Genomic DNA, 20,550 nt, shown 5'->3' with positions numbered 1-20,550 from the left:
AGTAAACAAAAAGAGACGTTTCTCTGCAATGACAGGATTTATGTTAATTTGTCAAGGCTAGTACCTTTTATTATAAATTCTTTATTTATACATTTTGAACGGGGGTAGGGGAGAATAAATGTTTGAATATTAACGTTTTTCTCTGTTGTGTGTTTTATTCGGTGAAAATCCAAACATGTATTATGTGCATAAATGCAATCATCAAAAAACAAATCACCCCTTTCAGGTCAGTGCTTTCATCCTCAATATGTTAAAATGTCTTAGTGCACTAAATCCAAAATTCCTCTGGAGGGCATAGCAATGTGTGTGATTGTTAATCTACCATATTGAGCAGACGGCACTTTGTATGAACACCTTTCTGATACCAGTGTTTACATTTGGGTGTGAATGGGTGAGTGCTGACTTGTGCTAAATACATTTACCAGCTGCAAAATCAATGTAATGTGAATGTGATAGACAACAAAAATTATAAACCAATAATAACAACTATCCTGAAATGCATGGGTGGATAAAGGAATATATAAGTTATATCACTTAAGTAAACTTAGAAATACCACAGTGTAGAATAACTGTTAAAAAGAAGAGTCATGCATGTAAGCTACTTAAATTAAAGTGTAATCGTCAAAATATTTGTTAAGTTCCAAATGTAAAATAACACATTTTGCAGAATCTCCCATTTTGTAATAATAGAGGAATTCATGAATTCATGTTTTCCCCTAGGTTTGAATACAATCTGATCCTAGTAGATCAGAATTTCGATTTGTTGATCGAAAGTAACTCAAAGTTGCACATGTTACTTGGTTACTTTCCATCACCCTACGTCACCACTTCACTATAAAAAGTGACCTACTACATTGAATAGATGTAAAAAATAAAAAAATGAAATAAAAAAGTGGCCTACTGGTACTTCCAGTATTTCTGATGCTAGGCTACTTCTGTAGTTTCACTTAATTATGATTTTGAATACAGGATTCTTACTTTTATAAAAAATGATCTATCAGTTAAAAGTAATTATGGTTCATTTTCTAAAAAGTCTGCTTTACTAAGTAAATACAGAGACTATATTTAAGTACTCCAGTTCTTCTACCTGCCGCCATCTTGTGGCCATACTGTGTAACGGCTGCTGCTCTTCGACTATTCTCTTGTCTTTATACATCCTTGGTTAAAGGAAGTACAAATGAAAGCGTAAAACTGAAGTTAAGGCTATGATTCTATGCGCTATGTCGTGTAATGTCGCCTTGTTTCATAAGAACGGAGACGTGTACGGAGACGGTACAGATGAAGCATACAGTACGTCACCCATCTGAAAGTGAAACTAAAAGTAAAAGTATAGCAGTTAGCTAACCGTGGACTCTGTGAGGGGAAACACATGGTAAGTCCTACAAATACACCTTATTACCTGAAATATATGGGACTATTGTGTGCCACAGGTTTGTTAAGCGTATTATCAAACAGCAGCGAGGGCGTAAGCGACCCTATAATCTTATCAACAAGTGTTTTAGGAGTTATTATCGAACACTAGCTAGCAGGAGTAACACCACTACACCAAAAAACTATACAAAAAAGTTACGAATTCATAAAGTTATGAGGGTTCTTTAAACTAACCGTAACGGGGTGTATAGTAACATATGTTGGTGATATTGTTGCAGGCATGCTGTCAGCTAACATAATTCATATTTCTGGTTTTACTCGGGTTTAATGTTAATTAGGCGTGTGGTGCAGTAGGTAGTGCGTTGATGTTCGGATCAGGGGGTCACAGGTTCAAACCCCACTGCAGTCAGCATGTCGTTGTGTCCCTGGGCAAGACACTTCACCCCAAATTGCTCCTGTGGGGATTGCCCACAGTATTGAGTATGTAAGTCGCTTTAGATAAAAGCGTCTAACATGTAATGTAATGTAATTAGGCACTGAACAACGTATATTTCTACATAATGTTGTGTTTATTGTGAGAGTGTTACTTATATACTTTTAATATTTAAGTACAATAAGAAATGCATTGTTTTTACTTACTTGCTATAATTGTTCAAAGTAATGTAAGTTAGTTATGTGTTTTATTGTAACACACACACACACACACACACACACACACACACACACACACACACACACACACACACAGTACAAACGCCCAGTGGTTTAAAGTAGTTTAAAGGACATTTACTCAAGTACATTAAGTACTATTTTGAGAAACTAGTACTTTAACTAAGTATTTTAAAGGTCCCATGTCATGCTTTTCCAGTTATTTCCCGTCCCCTTGTGTGTTATGTAGCTTTTTCTGCATGTAAACGGTCTGCAAAGTCACAAACCCTCAAAGTACACCCTGTAGCGAGTAAAACTCTAACACAGAAAAGACCTGTCTATGCTGCCCTAGTACGCCTCGTTGGAGATTTTTCTTTTTCCATTTGTTTCTTCCTGAGTATAGTGACGTGCCCATACCCAGGTCCAAATGGACCAATCCGTGGAGCTCCTCACACACACACACACTTACTCAGCCTTATCTTTTCTCAGCCGCTGCTCCGCGGATTTCTCAGCCTGAACTCAGCGTGAGACAGCGAGACATTGCGAAACTCAGCCTGAACTCAGCCTGAGCACACACACAAACTCACTGTGATTTTGTGTGTGTGCTCAGGCTGAGTTCAGGCTGAGTTTCGCGATGAGCACACACACAAACTCACTGTGAGTTTGTGTGTGTGCTCAGGCTGAGTTCAGGCTAAGTTTTGCGATGTCTCGCTCTCGCTGTCTCGCAGACCCCACGCAGCAACCAGGAAACAACACCAGTAATCCAGCTCACACTGTCCGCTCAAAGGGCGCAGCAGCGAGCCCCGCAACGTCCCGCCAACACGGCACCCAGACCCCACGCAGCATTCTCATCTGTTTGTCATTACTGGTGTCATTTTCTGGTTGCTTACGCCATTGTGACGGTGCGTCTACACAGCAGCGTTAAAAAAATCTTGAAACGCTTCTGCCCATTCACTTTGAATGGGGTGACGTCACTTTCCCTCACTTTTCGCCGAAATGCATTGTGGGCAGGCGAGCGGAGATTTTCAGGATTTTCAGGATTCAAAGTTGAACAATGTTCAACTTTTGAGGCTGAGGTAGAAGCGTCAGCCAATCAAATCCCGTGTACGCAAATCTGACAGTTCAAGCTCTAGCCAATCAAACGGCGTGTATGCTGGGAGAGACATACCGCAGGTCATTTCCTCATATTCCAAAAAATGGAGGAGAAATTAGCGGTAGGGAATCAATCACCCGGTGCTTTATGACCAGACCTACCGGGATATAAACCGGAGGAGCCAGGCATGGAGGGAGGTGGCAGAGACAGTGGTAGGTTTTCGCCTGTTTTGGGGAGTTTATATCCAGTTTACTTCGGGCTTTTTTGCTTCGTATGTCGCGGGCGGGAGATTCATGTGATTGGTTGTTCGCAAAAAATCCCCAAGCTTCAGATACGCCCACCTCCAAGATTTTTTTAACGCTGCTGTGTAGACGTACCGTAAAACATAATCACTGATGTTCCGCTGTAACGGTGGTGGACTCATCAGAACAGAGTGGGCGAGCTGACCATCAGAGCACAGTGGGCTCATAGGGAGGGGGGGGGGCAGGAGCTCCAACAAGGCGTGTAGGACAGAGAGTGAATACACATACTATACAGAGATGCTGTATGAGAAACCAATGTGATTTTGGAACATTGAACAATGTAAATCTATTCTAGTAGACCTCAACAATGGAATTATGATCAGTAGAAATGGCCATGTCATTGGACCTTTAATGTTTTGCTACTTTGTTCTTTTACTCCACTAAATGTATTTCATACCTATAGTTACAGCTTTGCAGTTTTGGATTAATAATGTGAAATATAATCAGCACCAGCTGTGATAAACACATTAAGGCATCAATAATTATAATCAAAACATATCATATATATTATAAGAAAATGGGCCAATCTGCATAATGAGTGCTTTTACTTTTGGCACTTTAAGTATATTGTGATACCAATACTTTTGTACTTTTACTTGAGTAACATTTGCAATGCAATGATTTTACTTGTAACAGAGTATTCCTACACTCTGGAATTTATACTTTTACTTAAAGGTGGGGTAGGTACATTTGAGAAACCGGCTCGAGATCGCTAGAATTTGAAAATACACAACCGGAGAAAATCTGCCACTTCCTTATAGAGCCCCTCCTCCAACACACACGAACGCGCACATGACCAATGAGGGCACGAGATAAGTTTGTGCACAGATGGAAGGCTGACAGGCAGGTAGGCCATCCAGTTATTTTAGCCGGGCCGGCTAAAATGATTGGTCTTGCTTTTTACAGTACTACGGCTTCCACAGATGACATTTTTTTATGGATTTTTTGTCAAAGCACTTAAGATATTCATTGCTATCGGGATGTTAAGAGCATTCCATGGAATATAACAAAAAGTGTATCTCGAGCCGGTTTCTCAAACTTACCTACCCTACCTTTAAGTACAAGATGGGTACTTCTTTCACCTCGTCAAACGCCCAGCACACATGGACTTATAAGACACCTTAAAAGTAGTGCAGTAGTGGAACATTAATAAACATAACTTCATATATAAGACTCTGTAAATTTGCATATGTTTCACAATGTATTGTTGCTAAACTATAAAGTTGGATACAAATAGAAAGTACAAAAAAACTCAGAACTCAAGTACAGCTCTTGAATAAATGTTACCTGTTTCTTTTATATACTGGCGTCACAATCATTGTACTATATATAACAGAAATTGTTGTCTTTTAGGATCAGATTCAGCCTCTTGCAGTTTGGAAAATGAAGGAATTGGCAGCATGTGGATTGGTCATTCTCCTGTTCGACACGGCTCTGTGTCTGGCTCTGTGGGCCGTGCTGGTGCTGCTGAGCTGCTCCAGTTGGGGTGGCCTGCCAGGCGTGTGGGCCTTTGGGGCGGCAAAGTGGGCCGTTCTCCATGTTTTCACCTCAAAACTGACTGATGGAAAGCCAGAGGGCGTGCTCCGCAGGTTAGTGGCTCTCCTCTGCCTTCTCTCTCCTGTGTTTGAAAGTGGACGGATCCTCATGGCGCCCCCCTCACAGCCTAACACTGGACCATCTCCTGACCTCAGCATGCTGCTCCTGGGCCCCTTGTCCTCGTTGCTGGCCTGTGTGGTTTGGGAGAAGAGCCTCTGTGGTGATTCAAAGACTAAAAAGGACAACATTGACCTGGATGCCAGGCGGCTGCTTGTCAGGGTGCTGAAATACTTCAAACCAGACACCCTTTACCTGATTGCAGCTTTCAGTTTCCTCATCTTAGGAGTCGTCTGTAAGTATGAAACTTTGATATTCTACAGTATTTTATATGGTACATGGGCATATATGCCTTCTTACAGTAGCTGTCAACACTGCAATGACTCTACTGTATAATTAAAATTTCAGAAGAACAGCGAAACTATTGGGGCTGTAACAAATGTATGTTTTTTTACTTTTTCTTTTGGTTTCTGAATAAGGCATGTAAAGGCTGTTTCACAATGTCATCAGAATAAAAAAAAAGAGGGAAACATTTTTAAATACTATAAAAGATAATACTATACTTATACTTACTATAAAGATGCTAGCTGTATAGAGAATGATCTTTAAAAAAAGGATCTCCAGCATTTTAATGTTTATTAAAACTGTTCGAATGAAGCTTCAAAATTTTAAGTACATCCCTATAAATGACTAAAGAATAATCCATTGTGTTTTTTCTTGATGTCAACAAATACTGCAAAAAGACTAAAACTAAGAGTATTTTGTTTTTTAAATAATATGGGGTTTAAAAAATGTAAAAACAGGACTAAAAAAATGAAGGTGTGATATTTGCGTAAAAAGATAATTTCTGTTTCTATCTATTTGAAGATATCTTTGTTTAGAGATTGTTTCAGTACATTGAAATTTAAATGTATTATTAAAATTAGGATATATATCACAGAAACAACTTATTAATGTTTTTATAATCTGTGTTGTTTGTCTTTCCTGATAGGTGATACATATATCCCATTATATCAGGGGAATGTCATCGATATGCTAGGAGGTCAAAATCATCAAACCAGCGTTGGTTATGCAATTGGACAGCTGGCCTTTGTCTCGCTTGGAAGGTAATGAAATTAAACTTTTTTTATGGATGATTTATTTCACTGATGGGGAAACATAAACCAAATTATTTGTAATGTCTCCATCTTGACAGTGCTCTGTTCTCCGGCATGAGAGGAGGCATATTTATGTGCACTCTGGCCAGACTCAACAAGAGACTGAAGCATCTGCTGTTCCACACCCTGCTGCAGCAGGAGGTGCACTTCTTTGAGGAGAACAACCCTGGTGAGAACAACAATGTGAACGTGTCTAATGGGATGTTTCAGGGATGCAATGATTTACAGGGTCAAGAAATCTGTTTTTGTAGACACAATATATTTTCCACCTAGACTTTTATTCCCAAAAAGTACACTACATAGCCATGGCAATATGAGGACACGCTATGGAAACATTTCTCCTATTTAGCATCAGGAGCATTAGTAAGGACCGACACGGATGTTGGGTGATAAGGTATATGCCCACAGTTGATAATAAGTCAGTGATAATATTCCTTTAGGGTAATTCAAACCCTGAATCCTCCTGATCAACCTTTCAGGGTTTCTTTCACTATGATAACCGGGTTGCTGCATATAATCCTGTTTATTTACCGGCTACTAAAACAATAATTTGACATTACATATTGATTTAAACATGATTTTATTGATGAAAAATGATCATATTGGTTCCATTAAGCTGGAACCACAGCGACAGCAACGTAACTCAGCCCTGATTGAGTTTTCTGTAAAGCCCGCGTCACACTGTCCCGAAATTGACACACGATAAAGGAAATGTTCAAATTCGCCTCTGATCGTAACAACATCGAGCCATTCGTGAGGGCATCTTAAGCCATCGTATGTCCGCCGGTGGAGTTTCTCAGGATCCGGCAGCAACTTCGTGAGCGGCAACTTCGTAAGGCACTCGTGAGGGCATCTTGTCAAATCGTGTCATCTTCGTGTTATCATCGGTGCCATCGGGCATTCGCCCTCACTCTGATCGGGGCGAATGCCCGATGGCACCGATGATAACAAGATGCCCTCACGATGGCCTTACGAAGGGCAAAATTGACACATGAATTCAACACGAAAATTAACCTTCGCAAGGTCCTTCGGCAATTTTTTGGCATGCCAAAGATTTTGCCACCGCTCACGAAGTTGCTGCCGGAGCCTGAGAAACTCCACCGGCGGTCATACGATGGCTTAAGATGCCCTCACGAATGGCCCGATGTCGCTACGATCAGAGCCGAATTTGAACATTTCCTTTATCATGTGTCCATCGGGTTGTTTTATTGCACAACAAAATCATGTAAACATATTATGTAAATAACCCAATTTGTGTTCTGTGAAACTGAAAAGGATATAATATATTATTTTGAAGGCGAGTTGACAGGAAGCCATTTCCATAGCAACAACATTACGGAGAAAACTTAATATCTTCTACATATAAAGACGGATAAAGTAAAGAACAAAGTCTGAAAATATCAGTACAGTATCATAGTACTTTAACATAATTGTTTTTGTTACTTTCGTTGCAGTTGTATGTCTTAAATATAGTGTAAATGTTGCCTTCGTGTGTGGTTCAGGGCCATCTTCGTGCGAAATTCACAATTCCATATTCGTGTGTCCATCGGGTGTCAATTTCGGGACAGTGTGACGCGGGCTTAACTGACCAAGCCAGTTCATATTTTCTTTTCCATCAACCATTATGTAAACAAATACTTCCTGTCTGCCTTCTTCTGCTGATTTATCTGTCTTCCAGCGCTCTGTATTATAACCTCTTTCCTTCTCTATCGCTGTTTTTCTTTTCTTTACTGAGGAGTGTTTAGCTATCATGAACCCAAAGTTGAAAACAATCTATATTGGAAAAAGAGCAGACCGCTTATTGATCAATACAAAATGTAGTATTCAACTAAGCCATGTAACTATTTATTCATTGAGTAATTATTTATAACTTACTAGTCGAACAATCTGACAGTTTCCACTTTCCCTCCACAATAAGTGTAGAACTAATGTACTTCTGCAGACATTTAGCTGCCAGTAAGCATCCTTGAACATGCTCTTTCCTCCCCCCTCCCCCCTCAGGACGTCTGTCCTCCCGCCTGCACTCTGACGTGGACAGGATGGGCCGCACGGTCGCACTGAACTCCAACGCTCTGGTCCGCAGCACAGTCAAAACCGTTCTCATGTTCAGAGTGATGTTGGGCCTGTCCTGGGAGCTCACATTGCTCACCAGTATAGAGATGCCTCTGCTGGCCTTCCTGCAGAACAAATACATCACCTGGTCCAAGGTAGGTGTGAAGAGATGGATTACTCTGAATAGACGTTAGAAAACAGACAGCTGTGTAGTGTTTCTTTACTTATTATCATAGTGGTTTGTTTGTTTGATTGGTTGTTATTTAGTTTTTCCACGTTCATTGTTTCTAATCAATCAGTAGTTTGGTCCTTCTGCTCTTAACCCAGCTTTTAACAAAGTATAGTAGTGCTTTTCAACCAGTAAGTAGAGCTCTAATTAATACAAACAGTTACTTATTTGGTGAGTAATTCCCAGATGGGATTGAATGAATGACTACTTGGATTTAGTATGTATGGTGTGACACAAATACATCTGCTTTAGGGGCGGGAAATCCCTTTAAAAAATGTATCCAACCAATCAGCTCAAAGTATGGCTATAGTTAATAGGTTATAAAAGCTTAATTTCTCAGTTTACACATCAGATTGAATTTGAAGGTATCCAACTATCTCTGGAAGGTTATCATAAAGAATTACATTTAAAACATAGCCACATTTTCTGTTTATACAGTATAGATTTTTTTCCTCCATTGTACACCTCACATGACGAAAAAATATAGTAAGGAAAAAGAAATATTGCATGTTACACATCCGGTTAGAGTGACCAGGAGTCTTGCTTTGTCCCGGGACCTACAAATTCAGACGATGTCCCGCATTTGATTGACAATCGTCCTTTAAAACTTGTCTTTTATCCAATGGCTGTGTAGAAAGCAAGAGAGGTCTATCACCATTGCCTGTGTCAGATGTCAATCAATCAACATTCACGTGGCTGTGGTCAAGTGCTCGCCCACTTCCACTATCCTCATCCTGTCCAAAGTTACAGGGGGGAGGCCAAATCGTGCAGCATTAACCAGCTCTGCCAGATTTAGAAGCCCCCCTGCCATTTTATACAATCCAGAAAAAAAATCTTTTGTTTGCTTAAACTAAAGGAGAATAACTCACACCAGTGGGATTTTTGTCAAATTATGACCATTCTGGCCAAAGTTACAGGGTTGGGTGCTAAATCTGGCAGCAATAATGCAAGCTCTGCCAGATTTAGAAGCACTCCTTTGATTTTCCCCCAAGAGGCTCAGAGTAAATTGCTTTTGTTTGTAAGAGTAGAGGATTCTGAACCTGTTATGATGACATCTGTCTGCTCATGTGTATTTTAGTGTTACTGAATCAGTCTTTGTAAAACAGGACCTGAAAGACCAGATCCAGGAGTGCCACGCTCAGAACAAAGACCTGGCTTTCCAGACAATCAGCGGGATTCGCACGGTCCGCAGCTTCAGGGCGGAGAAAGACGAGCTGAGGAGGTACAATGAGGCTCTGGACGTGATGTGCGCCGTGAAGAGAAGTACAGGAATCTACAGCGCAGTCTTCCTGTTGATACGGAGGGTAGGAACAGCCATCATTCATAGATCATATGAGCGCAAGAGCACATGTTGAGGTCTAAACTCATTGTATGGAGACCCATTTCTACCAGGAAAAGAATACAAAATATGAAGTATTATTATTATTATATAAATAAAATGATGCATAGTCAGTAGATACTATTTTTTGTGAATAATTCGACTTTTTGAGTCATAGAAGATTATTACTCAATAATAGTCATTTTTTGTATTTACATAGTTAATGATTATAATATACTTAGGACTAATTATAAATAATAAGAGCACATTTTAAGATCATTTTTACATATTTTAGGTCAGAACTACGAAAGACTGAGCAGTAAATGTTGGACTTGACTCTCGTAATAATATAAAATATAAATTCCAAATGTTGAGATAGTGACATTAATAACTAACATTTTTATATCACTATGTCAACATTTTAAGAAAATAACATTATGAGATATATGTGAAACTAGGAGATATTAATGTTGAATCTTGACTTGATATTTTTGATATTCGTGTTTTTATCATATATACACACATCTTACTTCTTTTTTATTTTCCTGGCAGGATTTGTCTTCCGTACAAATGTGCTGCTCCAATAATGTAAGAAAATACTTTTAGTTTGAGGTACAATGTGAGTAATTCCTCTCTCTGCTTCCATGTAGGTGGTGAGTCTGGGAATAAAGATACTCATGCTGGTACAGGCCCGCAGCCTCATATCGTCAGGTGACCTCACTATTGGAAGTCTTGTGTCCTTCTTCCTGTACCAGAAGCCCATGTCAAACAATTTAAAGGTGGGCTGAGTTAAAAATATGTCCCCATTCAGAATCTCTCCCATGTGTTTGAGTTCAATAAATCATACTTGCTGTTGATTATTTTTGCCACAGGAGATCATGTATTGCTATGGAGAGACGATGTCCACAGTCGGAGTCATCTCCAAAGTGTTCAGTTATATTGACCGAACACCAAAGTGTAAGAAGGAGGGAGAGTTAGCTCCTGAGAGGCTGGAGGGAAGAATTGTTTTCCAAAATGTGACCTTCAAATATCCCTCATCTCCTGACGTGGAACCAACTCTGAAGGTACCGTGTGTCCTACAGCATCATAAATCATTTCTAATGGGGTTAAACATGAATTCTGATCATGAGTAACATGTTCTGCACAGAAAGTTTCTATGGAGCTTAAGCCAGGTAAGATGACAGCTCTGGTGGGTCCCTCTGGAGGCGGGAAGACTTCCTGTGTCAGCCTCCTGAAGAGGCTGTACGAACCTGAAGAGGGGCAGATCCTGCTGGACGGACAACCTCTGCATCATTACAATCACAAATACTTCCATCAAAAGGTACTGCTGTCTCACTGAAAGGAGGCTAGATCCCTGCAGAAAATCAATAACGGGGGAATGCTTACATTTTCTACATGTTGCCTTTTTTGTGTAGACTGTAGAGTTTGTTCTGTGTCAAAATGTTTAAACTGGTTTAAAGTTGAACGCTGGACAGGTATAGCAAATGTTACCACTAGATGTCAGACATGACTCAACAGTTGCACCACCAAATGCCGGGTCAAGTGCAGTGGAGTAGCTTGTTACTTAAAGGTCACCTATTATGCAAAATGCACTTTTTGATGTGTTTTATACATAAATATGTGTCCCCGGTGTGTAAGGAGAATCAGAAAATACAACCCTCTCTCTTTTCCTCCTTACATCTCTAAAAACGGGGGTACAACGGAGCTGATCCAGATTTGCTGCGGTCATGACGAAATTACTCAAATGTGGGCTGGCTTTACGTTGAACTCCTGGCAACGTTCCACCCACGACCGAACCTATTGTCCTCTATCAGAAACTTGGCTGTATCAGAAACAATGCGGGACATGTTTTGGAAGTAATATGGTCTGTGTTTACATTAGCAAGCATCGCTAACATTCAGAGCTAATGCTGTACTGGAGAGAGTATGTGTAAAAAAGCCAGATATAAAAGGTACTCGCCTTGTGGTAAACCCGCAAGAAAGAGAAAGCATTTGAGCTCCATACTGTTTCAGAAATAATGCTTGATGTGGTTTGGAACATGATATGGCATTTAATCACTGCAGCGTTTAGCTGAGTCTCTGCCGGCAGAGCAGGCACTGTTCTTTTCACAGAGCTCACTGCTTGCATGCGGAAAGGGGTCTAGCCACAGCAGCTCTGGTCACATTTGAAGCTACAGACCAATAATCAGCACTTTTGTAACAGGGCTGAAATAGAGGGGTATGAGGCATGCTACAATGGGTGATCTGTTTGGTATTTTGAGCAAAACCCTGTTTGTACAGTATAGATATAGCAAATATAGCATAATAGGTGACCTTTAAATGATGTAAACTGGACTACCTTAAAGGTCAATCCACCTTAAGTGAGCCAGTGTTTTATCAGGGTAATATCTGCTAATTACACAAAACAAATAAGGTATTTGAGGTAGTTTGATTTATTTGGAGATTAAAAAGTGTTTTTTTTACTTTGCTTTTCAATTATACATTCATGAGGATATTGTATTTGGTGAATGTGCGTCCACCAACACTTTACTTTGAATAGTTTGTAAGTCAATATACTTTTTTTTAGATGGCCCTGGTATCCCAGGATCCCGTGCTGTTTTCTGGTTCTCTGAGGTACAACATTGAGTACGGCCTGAATGACTGCACCTTAGAGAGGGTGAAGGAAGCTGCAAAGAAGGCCAACGCAGACCACTTCATCTCTGAACTCAAGAACAAATATGACACAGGTACAGAAGTTTGGAAAGATATTTAGTACATTTAATACTTAACATAGAAGTCTTTTATCAGATCAATTAGATCTGAATAGTACATATACAATTTTACTTAGTTTTTCAATACCATCCTATAAGGGGTGGAGTTATAGGTCTAATGCTTTTGTTGTTTTTTGTCAACTTAATGCCCCTAAGATACATTATGTCATTTTTGTTATTTAAATTGTCCGCTTATTGCAGGATCAGTATTTATATGAACTGTAATTGCATTATATTATGAGGACAGAATTTTTTTTATTATGTGACTGCTTTATTTTTATCTTATTATTTATAAACAAAAATTAGCTTACATTGACAGCTGCCGTTGTAACAGACACAGAAAATACAGAGTGTGTCAATCTGGGGAGATGTACTGTGTGATGGAAAAAACAAGATATATGATTTGAAAGTAGTTAAACATTAACCTGATCCTAGCATACGTGATGTGATATTGATTTTTTTTTTAAAGTACATTTGTATTATCTGCATAATCCTAAAGTCTGTGTTTGGTCTCCACAGATATAGGGGAATGTGGTGGTAAGCTGTCAGACGGACAGAAGCAGAGCCTGGCCATCATCAGAGCTCTGGTCCGGGAGCCGCAGGTCATCATACTGGACGAGGCCACCAGCAAACTGGATGTTGATGTGCAGCATACTGTAAGTCAAATACAATAAATACCTCTAATGACATCCATCACCACAGGAGCACTCAATATTCTTTTGAGTATACTTTCCGAAACCAAACACCCTTATAATTGTACTTCATGTCTCAGAGTTCTGATTTTGTGATGTAAAGTCCTAACTCAAAGGTGTGTTGCAAAGCGAGGCCAGATTTGAAGTTTTTATTTTATTTTAATGGTTCTTAGGATGACTTGCCATTTTATAGAAGAAATTAATTACATTTTGAGTAAATGTGTTCAATTCCACTTATAACTGTGACCATCTCTCTATTCTATTTGTAATTATTTGCGAATTCCTTCCGTTGTATTCATTACAAGAGCTAGCTCAGAGTTAATTTCACACAGATTCAAATGAACACGTTCAGATTCATCATTTTGACCTTTCAACTGAGTTCATAGTCCCAAAAAATGAACCAGCTGATGTTCCTTTCTTTTGAACTGGTCGGATGCATTTGTGTTTAAATAATACTTTAACACTTTACTGTTATACTCTACTCACTCTTTTACAAACTGTTTACACTCCTGCAGAGGCTCATTTACTAAATTCATGTTTATATTCAGTATATTCAAATGCAATCATTATCTACGTAACACTTATAATACTTTATTTTCTATTTTATTTAACACAATTGTATGTCTTAGATTCTCATTTAGTTTTAACTTATGGGATTTTTTAAGAGACCCTGGCATTATATGTTTTAAATGCTTTATTGTAACTGTTGTGCATATAATAGACTTTCAATCAGGGAGAGACGGTTTTGATGTAAGAATACATATTTATTGCCAGGAATACACAAATGAATGTAATGGTGTTTGGCGATTAGGCCCCGTTGTGCGGGAGTATCATTCAGGAGGGGGAGAACTGAGCCGATGAAACCCCCCGGGGGTCTAGACACTGGTGGTGGTGAAGGGATAGTTGGGGTCGGTCTGAAGGGGAGGGGCTTAGCTTGACCCTGGATTCAGAGGGACAGGAGGTGAAAAGGGGTGGAGGAGGGTTGCGTCTACTCACCTGAAATGACAGCTGTCAGATTTAAAGGTTTAGCAGAGCGCTATGATAGGCTTGTGGGAATGAAGTGATTGGTTTAGCTGGGGAGTGACGCCCCCGATCACTTATTGAGAGGAGAGAGAGTAGTAAGATAGAATTAGTAAATGAATGAGTAAAGACGGTCTTCCTGGTTGAACTTGCGCTGAGCTTCATAAAACTAATCTTAGGCCAGTGCATGTGATACTAGCCCATGAAGAGTATCTACAAAAAGAAAGGCATCTTTGTGCTCTGCATGCATAAAGAGGCTGTTCTGTGATGGGGCTGGGACCCCCCCAACGGGTTGAAACAGCTGCTCCCTGCTCATCAAGTTGGCTTTAATAACTTAGGAGGCAGGGCTGGAATGTGGAAACAACCTGGATGATAAAGAAGATATGTTTTCTTTTATTGTTCTTATCCCCTTAAGGCTCCCCAACCCACGACGGCAGATTCCGACATGTTACATTGGCAGCCAAGCCTGTCATCAAAATAAATCACTCTGATTGGCTGATCGGTGTACTGGAAAAGAAACTGATGGAAGGAAAACAAACAAAGGAGTGAAACCGAGAGAGCACACACATAGTTATCACATCTGATCATTCTAATACACAAATATTTGTTATAAAAACAAAGCCATCTGTAATGAAGTGGTGATAGTGGTCTGAAAATGGTGGACAATTGCTGTTTAACAACCACTCATTTACTTAATATCCTATGTTTTCCGGTTTCCCTTTTTGATTGATGAGTACAGACTACCGCCGCCTGCTGAGAAGGAGGGTTATTTCCTCTCATGCAGGCGAAGAACGTAGGCGATAGTTGCCTGTTGGCTGAAGTCTTTGCGGTGTGTTCAAATGGGAGTTTTTGGCCAAGATGCAGATCCTAAATCTCTGGAGTCAGTTTGGTGTTTCAGGACCCTTAATCCACTTCCATATTGCTTTACCTGAATTGTAAAAAAAATTGTACTGTATTGCAAATTATTGGAGAAAAAATGAATATGCAACTAGGGTTGCAAAATTCCGGGAATTTTCAAAGATGGAAACTTTCCATGGGAATTAACGGGAATTTATGGAAATAAACTGGGAATTTTCAAAATTGAAGGTTGGCTCTTCATAGGGAACTTAAATATAGTTGGGGAAAGTATATTTTAGCATAATCTTGACTAAAACAAACAAATGCCATTCAAGTACACTTGAATATCCATGCCATAGCACACTGCTTACTGCATGGCTATTGAGACCACAGAAAGGTTCGCAACAGGCTCACTAATGTGAGAGTGGAAAAACTGGTTGGCATTGGGGCAAACCTATGGCTCTTTGAGCCTGACACAGAGCCATCTTCAACAAGGCTAGACAGTGACACTGAAGAGGAAGAATCAGAGTTGGATGTTGATGAGGCCCAGGAAGAGCCTGTTGACTGAAAGGGTTTAGCAAAAATGCAGAGGATTGCTTGAAGGAAGATTTGCATGTTTAATGGGACTTTTTGGAGGGAGAAGGGCTCTTTTCATTTAACATTTTGAATGGGACTGTGGGGATTTGTGGATGGGTGGTGCATTTTTGTTCATTTTTTAATGAGTGGGGTTGGGAGGGTGAGTAATATTTAACTCAACATTCCTGTTTTCGTTCTTCAATGAAACAAATAATTGTTCAATAAAATAATTAAAACTTGTTCTGTTCTACTTAAAAAAAAATATTTAAAAGATCTGTTGAAATGTCATGTTTTTTGTTTAATTTTGCATCGAATATTTCCCAAATTCCCCAGCTTAACTTCCCATGGAAACTTTCTGGAAACTTTCCGGAAATGTACCGGAAATGTTCCGCCCCTTTGCAACCCTATATGCAACCCATCCTCAACACAACATTTACTTTTATCCGCCATCTTTCTGTAATGCTGGAATTCCCAGGTGTAACGTGGTATTCCTTTGTTGGGTTGTGTCTCAGGTGCTGCAGGAGGTTCTGACCTGCGGTCGGACTGTCCTGGTGGTGGCTCATCAGCTGAAGACTGTGGAGAAGGCAGATCACATCATCTTCATCGAGAAGGGAGCCGTAGTAGAAGAAGGGACCCACGAACAACTCATGGCCAAAGAAGGGCACTACTATCGTTGGAAAGAGGAACTGTTCTCTTAACCCAGCTGAGAAAAGTTCAGTAAATGTATTTTTACTGTTTCTACATTTTAATGTGGGAATATTTATCCTGACCCACTCATCTGCATGTTTTATCTTCTAAAGATATGTCAGTACAAAATGTATTTAATGATTGATCATGACATTTGTTTGTAAAGCGCCTTTCATACAAAAAATGTAGCTGTGCATTACAGGAAAATGGACATAAAATGTACATAAAACAGGGAAAGAATGACAAAATGAATGTCAAAAAAGTAACGAAGAAGGGTGTGGTCTGCATGTTCAATGGAGAATACGAGTATAAATTATGTTTAACAGTTTGATCTCAACAGACCGACACATCAGAAAGAACTAAGACGAATGCTCTAATAAGCAAACATTAGTATTGTTTTTGATGCAGTTTTGTTTTTTGTAGTATTTAAAGTCAACTCTCAACTCCAGCTAATATTAGCCAAGCTACTTGTTTTACCAGTTCCGAGTTCTGAATGTGGACTAGAGCATTATAGATACTACACCCATGTTTTTTTTACTGCAGTCTAAATAAACTTGGACTGTATGACCAAGGTTGGATTTGACAAAAAATAATGGGTGTATCGGCTACCAGTCTCAGAAGTAAATGCACATTGACACTGGCTGCTCATGCTCACTTTCCTGTCCACTCATTTTTTTAACATGAATCCCATGTTTATATATTTGTACGAAAAAACACGATAATTCTCGTGCCTTGCCATTTTATGTTGATTGTGGTATGCAATGAAATCTTTTAGTGTTGTAATACTTAATGTTTTGAGTTTTAAGATGGAAGACTTTCAGAAAACTTCAGTTAGTGGGGTAGAGGATCTGGGTCTGTGTTACGATACACAAGTTGACCTGCGGTAATAGCGCTTCTTTGGTGTACTAATCTACTCTACAAGGCTCAATGTAACCCACTGTGTTTGCTTAAAATAAAGAACTGTAAAAAAAAAATTTTAAATACTGTTTTTGTGCAGTTTGTTGACTTACTCTACACTCTGTACAGTAACTCATTTTACATTTTCCTTGAAACGGGTTAGGTTGACCAATTCTGTGTGACAGTATACTCTCCAGCTAATGTGTAACGATGTACCTACCAAATGTGGGTTCAATGTTTCCCCTAGGATGGAGTCATAGCAGCGGTGCTAAGGCACGTGGGCTCAGCATAATGTGAGCGCGGAGCGCGTGGAATTTTTTAGTGTGTGCACGTGCGAAGTGCGCCCCGCCAATTTGTTTCTATGTATCTGCCAGCACAAGAAAGGCTCTTGAGGCCTAGTACCAGGGCCGGTTCTAGCCAATTTGCTGCCCTAGGCGAGATTTTGATATATAAAGAATAAATGAAAAATCTCTACAAAAGACAAATACACTACAAAAACAAAAACGTATTGACATAGGTAATATACGTCAAAATTGCTTCAAATGTATTCAGTATTGTATGAACATGTTTGAATTGGGGGGTGGACGCCACATCCTCTAGGGGGGTCCGGGGCTATGCCCCCCCGGGAAGATTTTTTTGAACATTTTAAAGTAAAATGCTTCAATCTGGTGCACTTTGAGCACACAATTAAGACCTGATCTAGAGGGTACAAATCTAAAACACCCATATGAAAAAGATCGGTTTACATTTTAATAATCAAATAAGTATGTGAACATAACCAATAACCTACCATAGCCAATAACAAATAAATGTAACTTATTTTATTTTTGTTGTTCATTCATATCTTATTTTACCTAGTTAACATTTATTTATTTATGCATATGTTTGTATCTCTCCAACTTTAAACGATATTTTTGGTTTACTGTCCTATAGTATACATTGGAATGATTTCAAACCTGTTTTTATTTATCCTAATAATTATAAAGGAGTGCCTTGGAAATATGTGTTTACATAATTTGTGCTCAAAACGTTTGAGACCCACTGAGATAACTTAGACTAAAATGAACTATCTAAACACTCAGAGAGTCCTTTACCTCACTGAGCCTCTCAGTCTGACAGGAGTGCTCTCCTCCACCCTGGTTGTAGAAACATCTACTTCTTATATCCGTTAGTGCAGCTAGCACCAGATTCTAATAACAACAGCGCCGGTACCGGTGCGCCCTCTCTCTCTCTCTCCCTCGCTTGCTCTCTCTCGCTCTCTCTCGCTCTCTCGCTCCCATGCTCACTCTCTCTCGCTCTCTCTCGCTCTCTCGCTCCCACGCTCGCACTTTGGCTGTGAGCTGCGGGCGCCTGGTAAGCCAACATCCCCCACTTTCATTACTTACAGCGCCCATCGTACAGGGCAAATGAAAAGTGTAACCGGGGTGAAAAGGGTGTTACAATTACTTAAAGTGGACCTATCATGCTATATTTGAATAATATATTGTAGGGCCATACCTATATAAGGTATATTTATACGTTTTCTTTTTCAAAATACCAAACAGATCATGCATTTTAGCCATGCCTCATTTCGTTCTATTTTGCTCTCCTCTCTGTCTTTGCATGCGCTGCAGCTGACCACGCCCCCCTGCAAAGGAGGGGGCCGAGTTACGAGCATCGTGTTACCATGCTGTTACCATGCCACGACAACCTCTCATTCCCCTGATAGGTCAGCTCCTCCATCCTGACGTCAGTGAAATGTTCAAATCTGGATCAGTCTGTATCAGATCCGTTGCAGCCCCGTTTTTAGAGATTTGGGTATGGAGGAAAAGAGAGAGGGTTGTGTTTTCTGACACTTGGTGAGTTCCCTGGAACACCGGGGACACATATTCATGTATAAAAGACGTACAAAAGTGCATTTTGCATGATAGGTCCCCTTTAATTATGAATGTTGTTACATCAAGGCCGAAAATTAGGATGAGCGCCAACAGTCAAAAATGTTTTTTCCCCTCCCAGAGCTACCAGCGCAGCGCCCCCCAGATCTGGCGCCCCAGGCCTATGTCTCCTATGCCAAAAATCGGCCCTGCCTAGACATACAGTGGCAATGTCTCAAGATTTAGCAAAAATACACCTTTATTGAACATACAGTAACACAAATACTACAAATCCACATAACAAACAATCAAAAATTAAAAAGGGTCGCCACTTATTGTTATTTAAAAAAAAAAATTTAAAGTAAAAAAAAATAAAAAATTATTAAAGAAATTAATTTTTTTTTTTTTTTTTTTTTTTTGGGGTACCTAGCTGGCGCCCCCTAGCAGCGGCGCGCATATTTCAGCAGCGGCGCTGCGCCGCCACTATTTGTATATACTGTAGGGGAAACACTTAAGATTCATTTGTTAGCGAAGCTGAGTAGTAAGGGTTAAGCCAGCAATCTTCTAACCCTGTTTGCTAGCCCTACTGACAGACAGGCTAATGCGTTGTGACATGGTACCTGGTAAGACTAAATATTTATACATTTTGCTCCTTTGCAGTCACCTTGTCTTATCATGTCTAGGAACAGAATTCTATAGGCGCTAGCAGACCCTCATCAAAGTGGAGCTGGGCTTTTAGGACGCAGAGAGCAATGCCAACTCTGACCTTGACATGGAGGATGAGGAGGGTGCCTCCAACTTTCCTGTTCATCAGTCCATACCCCCAGTCCATCTGATGCTGCTTCCCCAGTGGACAACGGGCCGCCTTCATCTTGGTGAAACAGTGGCTGAAGAGGTTTAAAGAGACGTGTGTGATGGTAGGAGGGCCTCATCAGCCCAACCACCATCCAAACTACTCCTGCAAAAAAAAACAGCAGTTGAGCCTTCTGTTGCATCTGACCTGCGCCAACACGATTGCTCTCTATTAGGTTCCTCTAAATCTCACTGCCTAACAGATTTGTAAACCTTTTCCACCTTCCTTTTTAAGAGTACGTAGTAGTATGCACCAATCAGTGTGCTCTCTTGCAATGAATCTGCTTGACTAGACTTAAATCCTAGCAGAGATTGGCCGACAGCTGAACACTGATGAACTGCCCTGTGGGACGAGATCTGTTGTGAACGACCTCATCCTACCGTCATGTGGGTAAGAGTTATAGTGACTTACAGACTTCTAACATCCACCCTTCCTGCTAGCAGTAAGCCCAAGGCCTTGCTATGGTCTGAAAGAGGCCCAATCCAGCTTTTGTGCCTATATGGGAGGGGTCAGCATAGGAGCCACAAGGAGCTTTCAATTTTGTACCCGCCTCCTTTCTTCTCAGAACAGGAAGTGTGGAGGCCATTTCTCTGGCTTATGTCATTAAGGGTTTGCGGCCCCCC

General features: G+C 40.1%; 1 protein-coding gene across 2 annotated transcripts; it reads left to right on the top strand.

The window, feature by feature from the left end:
* The first annotated feature begins 1,246 nt into the window (after positions 1-1,246).
* tap2t (transporter associated with antigen processing, subunit type t, teleost specific) lies at positions 1,247-17,305 on the top strand. 2 transcript variants are annotated; one of them, XM_034119654.1, is made up of 13 exons: positions 1,248-1,372; positions 4,768-5,003; positions 5,106-5,302; positions 5,999-6,113; positions 6,203-6,333; positions 8,166-8,371; positions 9,552-9,749; positions 10,414-10,542; positions 10,636-10,827; positions 10,911-11,084; positions 12,329-12,488; positions 13,032-13,168; positions 16,150-17,305. In XM_034119654.1, the coding sequence occupies exons 1-13, from the start codon at positions 1,370-1,372 to the stop codon at positions 16,333-16,335; spliced, it is 2,064 nt and encodes a 687-aa protein (XP_033975545.1). In that variant the 5' UTR covers positions 1,248-1,369; the 3' UTR covers positions 16,336-17,305. The 2 variants fall into 2 exon arrangements, with proteins under 2 accessions (XP_033975544.1, XP_033975545.1); XM_034119653.1 differs by having other exon boundaries at positions 1,247-1,372; positions 4,768-5,302.
* The last annotated feature ends 3,245 nt before the right edge of the window (positions 17,306-20,550 follow it).

Source organism: Trematomus bernacchii, unplaced genomic scaffold (genome assembly GCF_902827165.1).
Source record: "Trematomus bernacchii unplaced genomic scaffold, fTreBer1.1, whole genome shotgun sequence".
In the NCBI taxonomy this organism is placed as follows: domain Eukaryota; kingdom Metazoa; phylum Chordata; class Actinopteri; order Perciformes; family Nototheniidae; genus Trematomus; species Trematomus bernacchii.
The sequence above is the reverse complement of the archived record's forward strand: the minus strand, read 5'-3'. Positions and strand labels throughout refer to the sequence as shown.